The sequence below is a fragment of the Athene cunicularia genome (genome assembly GCF_003259725.1).
Source record: "Athene cunicularia isolate RWA chromosome 3 unlocalized genomic scaffold, athCun1 chr3_part1, whole genome shotgun sequence".
Classification (NCBI taxonomy): domain Eukaryota; kingdom Metazoa; phylum Chordata; class Aves; order Strigiformes; family Strigidae; genus Athene; species Athene cunicularia.
The window spans coordinates 66,518,128-66,533,952 of NW_020799097.1; the positions used below are offsets into that span (position 1 = coordinate 66,518,128).

Genomic DNA, 15,825 nt, shown 5'->3' on the forward strand with positions numbered 1-15,825 from the left:
TTACTGCCCTTTATCTTATGTATTTACTGTAAATAAATTGGTATTTTAAACGACTTGCACAACTTTATGGTTTCACTGAACTAGTTTATTATGCAAGTGAACTTAAGGAGTATTAGATATCATGCAGCAGGATGCAAAATATCCATGATGGCTTATTGTGTGTGTGAGCTATGGATTTTTCCTGTTCTGCCTTCTTTCCCCCCTTCAGTGTATGATCTTTTGCAGTGGAGCTGCAATATCAGGAGGGGGATGGTTAACTTTAAAGGTACCATGTTGCCTGCAACCAGAGAGATCAACAGGCTGTATGTAGCTCAAGAGTCAACTTTAGGAAAAAAACCTACCTGTGTATGCATAGTGTCCACCATACCTGGAAACGGGGTGTTTAGGAGAGGAAGGGATTGGAAAGGCAATGTCATCTTGGGTTCCTATGTAGATCTTGGCTTTTACACAGAGGTGATGTTGGCACTCAGCTGGTTAGCAGTGTGTTGTCTCCTTAAGAGACAGTGTTTTCTAAATGTTTTTCAAATGGCACTTTATTTTTCCAAGTTAGATAGTGCATGGTGCACGGACTTTGAAAGGCTGCAGTCTCCCATAAATTGATCTACTGACAGTGTTTGAAGAGATGTTGTCTTAAGAAAAAAAAATTAAGAACAAATGCATGACTTGAGGGCATTGTTAAACCAAGGAAGGTCCCATTCTAACTACTGTAACTTCTAATACAAGAACTTTTCATAGTGTTACAATTATTTAAACTGTATTCTGAAGTTCTCTTTACTCTGTCTTTCATCTTACTTCCACTCTCTTGTCCCAGTTGGAAATGTAGGTAACATGTTACAGTCTACCCTGAACAGTCTTTTTTTTTTTTTTTTTTTTTTAATGCAAATAGAATTGCTTTTTCAACAGCATGTTTTTTCCCCTCTGGATCAAATTTGTTAGCAATTTTATGCATCCTAAGACAGGGGAAGAGGAAAACCTTGTGTTCTGTAATGTTCATGTACACATGAGCAAACCTTCTAAGGCCCTGTTTGTCATTAATTTTAAGTATGTTAGTCTTGGACATAAAAGTATAATCATGAAATGTTATGGCATTGGCCTGTTGAGAAGGAAGCTACATCTTACTGTCTAGGATTTTTAGCATGCTATGTGCATTTAAAACTCCTTATTTCATGTTTAACAGCCATGTTCTCTTCTTCCCCCTTCACACATCTGTGTTCTGAAACAATTAAAAACTGCTTTCTTTTTGGTTATGGCTTTGATTTTGTCCTATAATACTGCCAGGATTTGCTAGGAAATTTACAAATTATTTGCCTTGCCTATATAGGGTAAGCAGGATTTCAGTTGTGAAAGTTGTCTTAACTGTGTCTTGCTCTTTTTGTTGCTGATAGGGAACAACCCAGACTAATTTCTGTTTTCCTCCCTAACAGTGTCTTGAATTGATTAACACCTTGGGTTTTCATTTAATTGTTTTGGTGCCATGGGGAGTTCCATGTGATCTGAGCTGAATGCCAAACTGCTTGTCTCAGCCTAAGAGACATCAAGGTTTCTTCAGACTGTCTAATCAAGTGGGTTAAGCTCTGTTTGCCTGCTTCACTACCAGCTTCTCTGTGGCTAAAAGCTTGTTTGGAGTAGTTGTAGGACATCCGTTTAGAAACACTGTTAAAACCATTATGTTCCTCTTGAAATCAAGGTTGAGGATTGCAGATGAGAAGCAAGAGGACTAATATGGCAGGAATGAGACTCAAAGTATTTTCCCAGGCAGTCATCAGCTCACTGAAGTGACAGCTGCTTCAGGCCCTGTCTCTTCTTGCTCTGCCTGCCATGTGGCTAGCAGCTTGTCTGAGGGCACACCAGGGAATTCCTCTTTATCCTGGTTGTTCAACCCTTTAAGAACACAGAAATTAACATTTACCACATGCCCCAAGTGCCCTTGAAAGCTGTTTGGATTACCAAGTAATCATGTTCCTGCATGCTCATGTATTTAAATGGTTGATTCAGATTCAAATCTGGTCTTAATGCTAAAATGATTCTTAAAATATGTAGCAGGTAGATGGCTTTAGCACTGAATAACTCACTGTGTATCTGGCCCTTTAGGAAGAGGACTGTATCCAGAAGGGCCTTTTAGGGTTGGAGTAATACAGCGTATTCCCCTAGACTAGGGAGTTTACCTTTTTCCTAGTAAATAACCACTAAGCACACAGAATAAAAGACGAGTATACTGATACCAGCTGGAATTCTGTGCTCAGCCAACATCCTGCACATTTTCTTGTAAGGAGAGGAAAGCACTTATCTTGTGAAGTGACACTTAATTTTACACCTACCACAGTGTTTCAGGCAGAAGTGCAAATAACTTGCACAATACAAAACTGCAGATTCTGAGCATATGTTTTCTTAGAGGGAGTAGAAAGGATTAGAATATGATTAGGGATTTATTGTTGAGAGGGGATTAAGCAACAGGAGCTTTTTAAGGTCACATCTTCGAATTGCAGCCTTGCTGTTCCTGAGGATTTGGTATCTGAACTTCCCTTACTACGCTGGTAACACTGCTTGGAAACCTTTGGTTCTTAAGGCACAGGAAGAAAGCCTTAAGTATACTTCCATGCTCCATTATGGATCCCAAATGCTTTGGAATGCTTTTGGTTGGGGAAAAGGAGCAGAGACCTTCCTTGTTTGTTCGTTCTTGCTGCTTTTAGAGATTTTATTTATTTTTTTTTTTTTAAATTTCTAAATTTAAAGGACACTGCTTTAAAAATACAGCTTAAATGTGACAGGACACTTAAGCAGTCATCTCCTCTGGTTCAGTTCTGAGGTTCTGTGATTTGGAAACTGCCTTTAGTCATCTTTCTATATGAGGTCCTTGGTCATTTGAGAGAACAGGAGGTAGGAATAATTCTATAAAGGCTAAAAGACACTTGATGCCTTCCTGTCTCCCTAAAAAAGGAATTTTCTGATATGTTTGACTAAAACTTATCTGTGGCAACTTGTTTTTTAACAATTTTGTGTTAGCTGTAATATTGTTTTACCTGACATTTATCCTAGAGTTTAAATATACATAATCAAGTGGCTGGAAACTGCTGCGGTGTCAAAGCTTTGTAGTAATTCTATTCCTCTCCTGCCCCTTTCTCTCATTTGTTCAAATGTGTGCCTCTGTGCTGGGCACCAGTCCCACAGGTATAGCAGTCTCTCCTGGTCTCTTAGCTCTGGTTTTCTGTGATGTGACATCTATAAATGTTGGGAAATTGTCATGAAATCTTATCTGCCTGTAGCATTGTCTGGCTTTGTATTTACATGTCCACTTTTTTCTTCTCTTTCCTTTAAAATACGAAGCTACTTGTTAGTAGAACTATACTACACAATCATCCCAGTTTGTCTTTTTAAAATTTGGTTTGGGGTTGGGGTTTTTTTTGAGATACAGAATAATATTGCAAGCAATATAGTCTCGTGTAGTTGGAACAGTTGGAGATAATCCTTTTCTGATTTGCCATTTTAACTGGTCCTTATGTTATTCCCTGCAAGCTTAGTTGCTCCTTTTGCCTCCTGATTAACTGCTAATAGACTTTTTCTAATCATTAAACACTCTTGACTTCTGCATACAGTAGTAGCTTCTCTTGCAGTATGCTTCTGCCATGGCAGTAAATCTGGTTATGTTGTTTTTCTTTAACAGCAATAGCTTAGTGAACTCTTGCCCTGGTAGTATCATTCAGTACCCATAACTGCTGTTTTCATGTGCTGAGTAGATATTTATCAGGGAAGGAATGAATGTTTATCGGGTTAATGCTGATTGCTTTGTAAGAATAATCTGCAGCCTTTTGCCTTTAAAACCTCAGATTAATTCCAGCTCTAATATAAATGGAAGTTAAATTATAAGTCTTAAATTTAATTTAGTCATTAGGGCCTTTCATAATCCAAGGGATGGCCTGCAGGCAGCTATGCTGTGCACTTGCAGGAGCTCTTATTCCAAGGGGGTTTAGGCTTGGGAGTGGTCAACTCTAAAATGCCCTCTCATTTAACTAGAAGCTTAGTCCAATCCTGTGTTGAGTAGGAAAACCTGCAGAGCAATCTGGATAAGACAGCAAAGTCAGTACTCCAATTAAGTTTGCTGGTGTGATAATCTAATTGGGGTTTAAGTGTATATATTCTAGAGGTTACGGTAGTGCATCAAAGCATGGAGACTGTATTGTACACAAAGTACTGTGTTAACACTGAGAAATAGCTTTCAATGCATCTTAAACAATGCTTTTTGTTTTTTCTCTTTAGATCAATGTTCGAGTTGTCACTATGGATGCAGAGCTGGAGTTTGCCATCCAGCCAAACACTACAGGCAAACAGCTGTTTGACCAGGTCAGTGAAGGGTTGGTATGGGCTCTTGTCATTTAAGCTTGGAGTACATTTCAGACTACAGTGTTTTCTTAAGACTGTATTCCAAACCTACCTTTCTTTCTTCTCTCCACCTTCGAAGCAAAGGGCTTTGATCTGAACTAAGATCTCTAAATTCCATCACAGTAAAAGAAAAATGCAAAAATCCTTGCAGGTGTGTTATGTTCCAGTGAAACCTGTCCTCCTAGCAGTGCTGGGGGATGAAGTGTTGTAAGGGATCTGAAATGTCTGGAGAGTGTAAAAATGCACCTCTTGCTTTGAAATGCAGCTTAGCTCTTACTTATTTCTTAAATTCTAAAATTGAAATGTTGTCCCTGTGCATAAAACTCTCCAGAACCAGGTCCTCAGATGGCTAATGAAGACATATGCGTAGCTGCATTCATTCAAAAGCTGGGTTAGAGGTAGCTGCCTGCCACAGGTGTCCAAGTTTGCCAAACTGCTGGAAAACTGGAAGAGTTTGTGATCCTCGTGCAGCAACTATAGCAACATGCCTTGTAAGAAGTACCTATGCAGCAGGAGACTTGTCCATCCTGCCTTTGGGGGTTCCCAGGGAAGTGGAGGGCACGAGTAGCCAAGAGTCTTTTCCCTTGATGTTGTTATTCCTGCTACTACATTAACAATATACAGATCTGCTTAGAGATGGATCTACAAAGGTCAGATAAAGACAACTAAAATAAACAAATAGAAGTTTGTAAGACTATTATTCTTCTCTTAAGCAGCTTGCTTTATTAAACTGAAGCAAGGCATAGATTTCAGCAGGAAAATTTAACTTGATCTGGAATGAAAAAAAAACAAAACACAGCTTGCTTCCTAGCTATTCTTGCTGGAACCCTGAAAACTAAGAATTGATCTGTACAGACTTCAGTTACACATATAAGCTGTTTCTGAAGTGTAGGGCAATTCCTTTACACTTTCCCCTGGTCCCCTGCTAGCCTTGATAGCAAAAAGTGGTTGAGCTTTAACTCAAGTAGGCAGAACTGGCTAAACAATGTCCATTCCTTCTAAGTTTTTGTTGGTAGAGGTTTTCATTTCCGTGTAAGTAAATAGCAGTAAGAAGTACTTTTTAAAAAAACCCAAACAAAACCACCAACAAACAAAAAAACCCCCACAAAAACTTAAACCCCCAACAAACAAACAAACCCATTTAGTGTCGTCTTGCAGGGATTGAAAGGAGAAAAACAAATTACAATTGCTGCAGAACTTCATGGTACAAAAAAAGGGTACTACTAATAGTGTTTAGCATTACATCTAAGTTTAATTCATTTGGTTATTACTGATGTGAGATAAACGTCAAGTATTCATAGACTGGAAATTTGGTGAAGTGCATATGAAACCTGTGTTTTTATGGAACCAGTATTTGGTATTTGACCTGTTCACTGCTGATCACCCTGGCATGAGGGTAACTTCCTCCTCCAACCCCTTACATGTTAACATGAAATGGAGGACTTGGGTTTCATCTCTGAGGGTACAAAAATCCAAATGACTATAAGCCAGGTTTTTAAAAACAATGCTTTAGGTCAGACACTGTATGTATATCCTATGTTTCCTTACAATAAGGATTCAGTAAGGACTTTTTTTTCCCTCCCCATATATATTCACTAATTTACATCTGTTAAGAGTCAGGGTCATCTCTCTGGCAGAGAAACTACTTTTTTGATCTCCAGCTGAGAAGCACAAAATCCTGAGAACATGGAAGAAGACAAGATGCTTCAGTTCCAAGATACTTCTAGCTTGCTGTCTAGATAGTTCTGAATTTCTAAGACTGCTTGTTGCAGCACTTACTGCACTACTGGGATAGAGTATCACCTCATGAAGATTTGCTACTTATGTCCTACGGCTCAGGTTTTATCCATAGTCCATACCTTGTTGGGGTATGCTTCTGAATGTCAAGAGAAGGCTAAGGTGTGTGCAGCACAAAACCAAGCAAGGTGAAGACCATATGTTTAGCTGTAGCTGTTCTGACATCCTCTCTTCACTTCTGCTCTGCAAGCCTTTTACTGAGCCCTTATCTCAGATGGAGTTTACACTCAAAGTCTATGGAGGCAACAGGTTTTCGTAGGTGTGGGGAGTGGCCCAGTTTGAACTGCAGAACCACTGTGGGGGAGAAAAGGCTGTTTAAGCAGACTGTCTTTAAAAACCACAAGATGATTTCTTGGCCTGGCTGTCAGCTAGCAAAACTACTCTGGCAGTGTCCTTGTGCTTTACGCTTTGCTAGCATAAGTGCATGCTGCGTGTAATGTGTATTATATCTCTCTTTTATGGAAAGGGGAAAATAGTAGAAATCTGTGAATGTTGAATTCAGCCCTGCTCAAGACAGACCTGTGTAGAGTTTACACTGCAATCAATAGTCTGAGGTATCCTGAGAACCAACACAGTGGGCTCTCTCCCAGGCAGTCATGTGCCATCCTGGCCATGCAGGAAAGACATTCAAATGGAGGAGAGTGTGCTACTGTCAATTTCTGGGAGTAAATGTAGTTTTGGGTGGGATGGGCAGGCTTAACATTTGCTGCTTCATGCATTTGAGGAGGTGGGGAGGAGGCTATTGCCATCTTGAATATAAGACCTTGGCTCTTTGTTCCTCCTTAGTTTGCTATGGAGGAAGTTTACAAACCCTTTCCCAGAATAACAGGCTAAAACATTCAACATCTTTGTATTGGAACTCAAATGGTCAAATTGTGAAGTTTAGCTTAATACTTTCTCCTCCTTGCTTTTAGGCTTTGGGAGGAACTTGAGGGGTCATAATTCTGCAATCTTTCTAACTTGATTTATAGAAAAAGTGTACTTGTTCTGTGGTAACAGACTTTCAGAGATAATGACTTGATAACTGTTTGATTTATGCAACTCTTTATTTTAACAAAGTTGCAACAGCTTTTGTGCAACAGGAAGTACCATGCTCAACATACCCCTGCTTTTCTGCTAGATTGAGTAAAGCCCAGTTCTGAACCTTCTAAAATATGTCTAGCTGTCAGAAAACTTTTCTGTGGTGAAATAAGCCACTTTGGGGGAGGAGGGAAAAGGAATTTTAGTCAAGTAAAGATTTTCAGAGCCCAGTTCTTTTTAAAAAAATTGTGAGATTTGGGGTTTTTTTTGTTTGTTGGGTTGCCTGGGTTTTTTTAACAAACTCTAGTTACTTATGGCCCTGCTGAAGTAGAATATGTAAACCATAGCCTACTGAATACAGCCCCCAGTGTCTAGCTATGAAGCTATCTCATTCCTCAACTAGTAGGCACTGACCCCTCTTTATCCTTAAAAATTATATGACTTTTTTCATACTACTATGAAATTTTCTTGGTCTGCTTATACCACTAAACCTTATAGACATTGCTGAATGTCACACAAACAGTAATTCTTGAGTGCTAATCAGAACGGTGCATTTTTCCCCGTCTTACTTACCAACCCCAGGAAGCTCTGGCTTCCAAGTACAGACTGCTGGCTTGTAGCTCACCAGTAAGTAAATTTAAGGGAAACTATAGCAAAAACTAATTAAGTATCTGAAAATCATTGTCTTTCTCAAGTTTACTCTCCAGACAGAGTGTCTCCAGAAATACTATAAATGGGGAGAGTGCAACAGATCCTTGGTTGAGACCTTAGACCTGTTGAAGCACATGTAATTGCACCCTCTTGAGTCTGTCACACGTTCCAAACTTGCAAAGTAATTTTAAAAAGCTCTTGCCTGCCACTCAGTTCAGTTCCCTGTGGTGATGCCTACATTACTTTTATGCTGCAAATAACATCAAGGATGTGATCCGGGTATGTATGTAGTGGATCTTTCCAGATCTTGGCTCTGTAGAGCACTGCTTTACAGGTAGATGAGCTGGCAGCAAACTACTGGGCTATAAGAACAAGTGATCAAGAGTAGGAGGTCAGGAACTTGTTAGGCCATCTCCTCCACTGAGGAAAAGGAACATGTCCAAACAGGACTTTTCACTAGTAAGTGTGCCATCCAGTCAATGGATGGTGTTTCTGGATCTTTCATCTGGTTAATTTTTACAATATATGAAATTAAATTTGTCCTAGTCTTGAGCCATCAATATATTTTTGTCCTTCAAAACCAGCCTTTGTGTGAGTTTTTAAAAAACCACTTGACTGAGAATACTTGCAGTGTGTTTTAATTCTAAAAAAACTGCACAGGGAGCTTACTGCAGCAGCTGTGTGGAGCATCCCTTGGTTACAGCCTCCAGCCAAATAATCTTTGGTGACTGGCAGACAAGATCATTTGGGCTGTTAGTACTGCTAACTGGTTGTAGTTAGTACTAACACCATTATAGACCATCTCACCATAAGCTTTGGTGAGAGAAGTAACTTGTCTGCTTCACCAAGTACAGTTTTAAGAAGGGCCAGTAGACACAAGTGAGCAGAAGCCCCACCTGCTGCCAGTCTACTAGTCTAGCAGTTGGTGGCCTTTCACTTGCCCAGTTTGTCTCTTACAGATCCCCCAGAATTGTCTTCTCCTAGGAACCAGGTGGGACAAGTAGCTTAGCCTATGCCATTGCTGTCATCTGCTATGGCAGTTGCATATCTTTGTCTACAAGAAGAAATTAAGAGATGCTAGATGAGTAGGTTTAGGTTATTGCCTGCACCCACAGGTGATGCAGGACTTGAGGGGATACCTGGACCTCAAGTGAACTGTTACCTACAGTAACTTTTTTTTTTTTTTTTTTACCTTTCTGTTACAGGTGGTTAAAACCATAGGATTGCGAGAAGTGTGGTACTTTGGTCTTCAGTATGTGGACAACAAAGGATTCCAGACTTGGTTGAAGCTTGATAAAAAGGTAACAGACTTCAGGCTAATTGCTGAACAAAGGTTAAAGCTTACATGACTCCTGATGTGTTATTGGCTGCAACTTTATAAACCTTGTACCTATTGTTGATTGTTGCTTAATTTTCATAACTCCAGGAGTGTTTTTAGATACAACTTTGTGACCTCTGCGGGAACTGTTTGGGTGAGGTGTGGCATAGTGGAAGTCTGCCTTTTTTCTCTGTGTGAGTTGTAGAAAGCTTTATAGTGTTTGTCAGATGTACGGCAGCAGCTTGATATTGTACTTTGTTGCATAGAAGCAGCTATTCTTGCTGTGAATGGAGGAACATCTTGGGTAGCGATGGTTTTAGTGTCTGCTTGCACTAATCAGAAAGATAGGTCACTTCAAGGGTGAGCAGTTGTAACAGAGGGCTGATGCTCTTGTTTGTGGACTTGCAGTTCTTATGAGGGTATGCACTGTTTTTCTTGATGGAGTGGTCAGTGACATACCTGTTTAATGTCAGGGGGCTGTTCTCTGTTCAAACATATACAATACTGGAAAGATTTGCCATCAGATAGAGCATGGTAAATCATTCTTCAGTGACCAAAATTTGCTGTGCAAACAGAATTTTAAAGTCTTAGTTAGGAGACATAGTATGTTTTCTCTGTATTCTCATACATGTAAGCAGCCAGAATTAAGGAATTCCAGTGACAAATTGCCAGTCACTCTCCTCTTAAGGCAAATGCCCCAATTTTTTTTCTGTATAAAAGCAATTTATTGTTTGCAGCCCTGCTCAGTTGTGCCATCACCTCTGTCCTCAGGTTTCTGCTCAAGAAATCAGAAAGGAGAATCCCCTCCAGTTCAAATTTCGTGCCAAGTTCTTCCCAGAGGATGTGTCTGAAGAGCTGATCCAGGACATCACGCAGAAGCTCTTCTTCCTGCAAGTGAAGGAAGGAATCATCAGTGATGAGATCTACTGTCCTCCTGAAACAGCAGTACTTCTTGGCTCCTATGCTGTGCAGGCCAAATTTGGAGATTACAACAAGGACGTGCACAAGCCTGGATACCTCAATTCAGAGCGTCTGATCCCCCAAAGGTGAAGCAGTTGGTTGATGCAGTGCACCATTTTTTGGGTGTTTTTTTGTTTGGTTGTTTGTCTGGTTTTAATTGAAGAATTTGTATTCTAGTTAAATTCAAAGAGTTTCTTTGAAAGTGTAAGGGGTTTTTAACTTAAGCATTTGGGGTTCTTCCTTTTTTTTTTTTATTTCTATTTGTCATATTAGAGTATGTTTTTGTGCTTTCTCCTTGAGTTGGTTAGGCAGACAAAACATTGAATTAACCTTTTCTTTTCTATGTGGTGCTGCCATGCTGATAACTGGCATTATGAATGTCTCCTCTTTAAGATGAAAAGAGCAGCATTCAGTCAAGAATGTGTTGTCCCTGGAGAAGGTTGGGTTGTGTGCCCTTAATGCTATGTACAGTCCTAAAAATCTTGTACCTGGAAAGCATGTCTTGAGGCTACATAGTCCATCCCCATACATAAATGTATGTCATCAGACAAATGGCTTCTGTTTACACTTCATGATGATGGTCTGAAGCAGTGTCTGATTCCAGGAATGACACCAACTTTTTCTTTGCTTTAACCCTCTGATGTCTGCAGCATGTATGTGATTCTTCTGCAGTGTTCCTCTGGTGCCTATTATGTCTCTGGTCAGTGACCAGAAACACTGCCAGGGGGTTTTGTTAATTCTGAGTTGTTCTGCTTCACAAAGTGCATCTTTGGGCGGAGTAGGATGTTCCTCTTGGTTTCACTAAGGTTTCATGGGTGGGACTAATTTTTCAGTAAGACTGTAGCAAAGATCAGTATCAATGGATAACGCAGGACATAAAGTTTAATCTTGCTAATATCTCTTTCTTTGTGTAGGGTGATGGACCAGCATAAACTCTCCAGAGAGCAGTGGGAAGAACGGATCCAGGTGTGGCATGCAGAGCACAGTGGCATGCTCAAGTAGGTGTTTTGTATTGGTCCTTAGGCTGGTCACTCTGTTGCTGGTTCTTCACCTTAAGGTTGCAGTTCTACAACATGCTTTTGAAATAAACTTCGTCACCTGTATGGAAGAAGTCTTGGTGTATGTTTTCTAGTCCAGCATCAAATCATACGGTAAAACTCAGTAGGATATTTGCACTGGTGCTGAGAACAGCGTTTTGTGTGGCTTCCTGAAGATCCTGGATCTAGCTACAGTGTAGCAGTGCTGACTTTGAGTCTAACTTTTATGTTCATTGAGGCATTTGCACTGTCAGACAAGGAAAGTTCAGATACTATACCTTTCCTGTTGACTATACCTTGAGACAAGGATGAATGCTGAGAGAGATGAATGTTGCTAATTTTCTGTCTGGAAATACTAGGGCTTCATAAATGAGAGTACTGTGTGTGTTCATAGGTGTAATATGATAACTTCTAAAGTGAATCCTAAATGGTGAATGTTCAGTTTTAACTCCTGTGCTTGGTGTGTGGGTTTAGGAAAAGTTACTACTTTCTTCTGAGGGCTTTGTGCTTTATGAGATAGTCACATAAATGAGAAGCTAACATCTGCTCTCCTTCTTTTCTCAACCAGGGAGAATGCCATGCTGGAATACCTGAAGATTGCTCAAGACCTGGAAATGTATGGAATCAACTACTTTGAAATCAAGAATAAGAAAGGAACTGACCTTTGGCTGGGGGTTGATGCCTTGGGGCTCAACATCTATGAAAAGGATGATAAGTAAGGCTTTTGTTTTCATCTCTATCTCCCAGAGCCGGGCTGGTGTGGGAGCCAAGGGACGTTTCTCACTTACAGGATCAGGGCAAAGTTTAGAACTTGCTCGTGTTCCAATTTCGGATCAGTAGGTGAAGCTGTGCTAGGAAATGAGCTTTCACATCATTTTGTGACTTTCCTGGCCTTTGTAGCCTGACCTGCTAATGCTACCTACTGCAGAAAAAGAGATGTCAGTGTCGTCTGGTAAATCGTGCACAGTTGTAGAGCTGAACCCTGAACTAAGGAGTTTATCAAGCTTTTCCTAGAGTCAGATTGCCAGATATTTCAGCAGTGGATATACTGTGAGAACCTAGACAGGCTAACATATTTGCAGAGTGTTGGGACATCTAAGGCCATTCCTATACTGAAGTTAATGATAGACGTGTGTACAACTGCCAGGTTTTGTAAAATACAGATTATGGGGTGGACATGAAACCAGAGCTGGTTAACACCCAGAACCCAGGGAGGAGCTAACCTATCTAGTTATTGGGTGAATGAGGAATGAAATGAGGTCTTGCTGAGGTATGCATAGTTTTAATCAGCCCTTCTGGTAAAGGTAGAGCCATTCTTAATTGGGTAGTAGGTGGGAAATGGTAGACTACCTCTATATATAAGCATAAAACGAAGGTAAGAACAGCTGTGTTGACTGCTAGTCTCTTCTAATACTCAACAACTGAAGGACTGGAGGGGAGTTAAAATAGACAGGTTTTAGATGAAGTGCTGCTATCGAGACTGATATGTTTTTACCCTGCTATGTTCCAAGTCTTGGTTTCATTTCACTAATCTATAACAGACTATCATTGTTGTACAGAAGGGATTTCACCTGTTCTACATATTTGTCTCCAAAGAGCTTTGAATGCAACCCAAATATTAATTGAAACTCACTGGAGCTTCTGTTAAGATGGCAAAGAGAAATGCAGTCTTTTCTGCAATGCTAATATGTGCTGTCACCCAGAAAACAAGGAGTGTCACTTGAAAGAAAAGTAGTTTCGCTTATGTAATACTTCAGTCTTGAATGACTAGTCTTGCTATGTAACCATGGTCACACAAACAGGTTTTTCGAGCTGCAGAAGCAGACAGAATATAGCCATTGACTGTAAAGAGCTATCAGGAACGTTTGCAAAACAAATACAGTGCTGGAATAAACTGCTTGTTTCTGCTGTAACTCTTGCTACTATGTAATTAAGTCATTTAAGCAGATACAGGTACTAGAAAAATAGTGATGTGTACCTCTGCGTGCAAAATTTGGGGACTGGGACAAAGGTGAAAAAGCAAGGATTTTATTGTTGAAGTAAGATGAGACCTGAGGAAAAAGAGACCATGCTATAGGTGTGCAAGCCTCTATACTGCAGTGTGTATGTCAACATCCCACTTCTAGGTATTTTCAAGCTCTTTGTTTTTTTTTCCTCTCCTGTATTAAAGAGGAGAATTTGCAATAGAACTTACTAATTAAGTGAATTTAAGGTGTCCATCATACTGTGTTATCTAGGGTTAAAACACTTAAGCTAATATGACAGAGGCTAATATGACTAACTATAACATTAGTTAACCTTAGTCTAATCAAATAATTTTCTTTGCAATTCTTACTTAATATTACACACGCACTGTTGCATAATCTTGCAGTTGAGTTAAAGGTTAGGGAATGGTAAATTCTGAAGAGGATGTATTTTATTCTTGATCTCTGATTTTTAAATGAAACAAGCTTTTTTTTTTTTTTTTTTATTCTTGGGCCCAGTGAAATCATGCTATATAGTAGCTTTCCATCTCTGACAAGTAAAATTCCTCCAAAATTGCCAGGGTTTCTTCCCAAATAAATGAGCTCCACAGAAAGGATTCTTGCAGAGTTTGAGTGGTTCACTGTTATGATAGACATTTCTCTAAGTGCTAAACATTAAATACTTGTGTCTTCAGCACTTTAGCATGTCAGACACCTATATTGGAGGGGTTGGATAATAAGAATGTTGGAATTATCATTTATGTAAGACACAATTCTTAATTGTTAACTGCTGTCTCTAAAGAATATATCCTCCCTTGATAAGAGAAGAATAAAAGAATAATAATGTGATGTTAAACATAAAAATTGAAATACTTGGAGAGGGGCGGAAATAAAGGAATTAATCAAATACGTGAGTCTTGTACTATTAGAACTCGCTGCAGAGCTGGGCAGGTATGTAAGGGTGAAGTACTGGAATGGCTTGGAAACATTTGATCTCATAAATAACTTGATGCTTTTTATATGCAAGACTCTGGAGAAATTAAAGCAGAGGAAAATCTCAAATGATTAGTGAAGCTTAAAGGAGTAATTTAAAATAAACCAACAGACCTGAACTCCTAAGCAGCAAGGAAGAGCTGGGAGTTTGGATCTTGCCCTTTGCTTTGTAGGGGTGCTTTCCAATAGGAGAGAGCCACGTGTTGCAGCTCATTGCACCAGCAATCTGTAAAGTTCTGCTTGTGACTAGTGGGATGGGCTGAAAGAGCAGTTTGCATGGAAGGAAGGAATAGGGCTCTTTGTTACTAGCCTTGCCTGTAATCTAGGGGAGGAAACAAAAGACATCTGCTTCTGCCAATTGTGTTTGTACCTGCCCAGCACTTCAGAAGGGAAGGCAGCATGGAGGTAGCTGGGCTAGCTGTAATGCAACAGCATAGACTTCTCTGTCTAGTGGGCGCTAGAAGGTGTGGGGGAGTGCCTGAGTTATTTGGGCTTACGCCTCCCATGATGTACAAGAAGCCTCTGGGAAGCACAGCATGTATACCTAAATTCTACATGCTGCAGATCTTAGGCCCTGATTTCAAAGAAATGAACTTAAAGCAGGTGTTTGGTAAAGCTGAGTGTGTGGCTTCAGTAGAGACCATCCCTATTGTACAGCCAAAGGTCAGTAGAGTGGCTGACCAAAATGAGAAGAGACTCTGTAAAGGAGGTGACTGGGCTTCTTTTCCTATTCCCTGTGGATTTTTGGTTCAATTACTGTCTTCTCTCTGATGGGAGAGCTGTGTAAAGTGTTGCATTCCCCTGATCTGTGTGTTAAAGCAATGTGGGGGGAAAAAATGTTCATTGCAGCATCTCTTAAGAATATTTCTTCTTACCAGACTGACTCCAAAGATTGGGTTCCCCTGGAGCGAAATCAGAAACATCTCTTTCAATGACAAGAAGTTTGTTATAAAACCTATTGACAAGAAGGCACCAGTAAGTATATCTAGAATGGATTCTTGGATACTGCAGGTGAACAATTAATACTGTTTCATCTCAAAATTAAAATGATCTTTGGACAGGAGAAGGCTGCGGATAATCTAGACGCAAAATGTGCTTTTAGGGCGTATTTATACCTGTCTGCTTTTCCATGCAGCGTAAATAAAGGGCTTATGGTGGCATCTAACATGGAGAAAGACAAGGGGTTTAACAACTGCAGAGTCCTTTTTTGTAGAAAACTAGGTAGCCTTATTCTTAAAGCTGAGATTCTTCGCTAGTTCTTGAGTCTTCTATGTAGGCAGCTTATACGGACACTAGTCCTCTCCCCATTTCTTTCAGTGCATGGAAGCTGGTGGGTAACTTTTTTGTTGCTGTTGTTTAAAAAAGCCCTCACAAAAATCATTAAAATGGTACTGCAAAACCACATGGATACATACGGCTTCCCATCTTAATGCTCACTGCCACACTACTAAAAATGTAAAAACCAGTTAAGGACCATGGTGTTCACTGACCTTGAATACCAGGGTAAATGGCAGGGATATGATTTCTGTGGAGAACTGAAATGTAGCTACTGTGAATGTTGCTTTTCAATACTTAGAAACATGTTTTCAGAGTTATTTTTAGTAAAGAATTAGCAACTTTGACCTGTATGAAAACATGAAGTAGAATAACTGGTATAGGTGGATCTCGTTCTGTCAGTCTTGTGAAACTATTGGAATAGTTGAGAAAG

General features: G+C 39.9%; 1 protein-coding gene across 3 annotated transcripts in view; it reads left to right on the plus strand.

Moving 5' to 3' along the window:
- Positions 1-15,825, plus strand: part of EZR (ezrin) — a 36,260-nt gene that overhangs the window by 12,706 nt on the left and 7,729 nt on the right. The window contains exons 1-7 of one of the 3 annotated variants that reach the window (XM_026844716.1): positions 2,509-2,534; positions 4,255-4,338; positions 9,051-9,146; positions 9,935-10,209; positions 11,038-11,121; positions 11,729-11,875; positions 14,996-15,092. In XM_026844716.1, coding sequence (XP_026700517.1) covers positions 4,276-4,338; positions 9,051-9,146; positions 9,935-10,209; positions 11,038-11,121; positions 11,729-11,875; positions 14,996-15,092 — 762 coding nt within the window. In that variant the 5' untranslated portion in view covers positions 2,509-2,534; positions 4,255-4,275. Of the gene's footprint in view, positions 1-2,508; positions 2,535-4,254; positions 4,339-9,050; positions 9,147-9,934; positions 10,210-11,037; positions 11,122-11,728; positions 11,876-14,995; positions 15,093-15,825 lie in introns of those variants that run through there. The other 2 variants (XM_026844715.1, XM_026844717.1) reach the window with 2 other exon arrangements.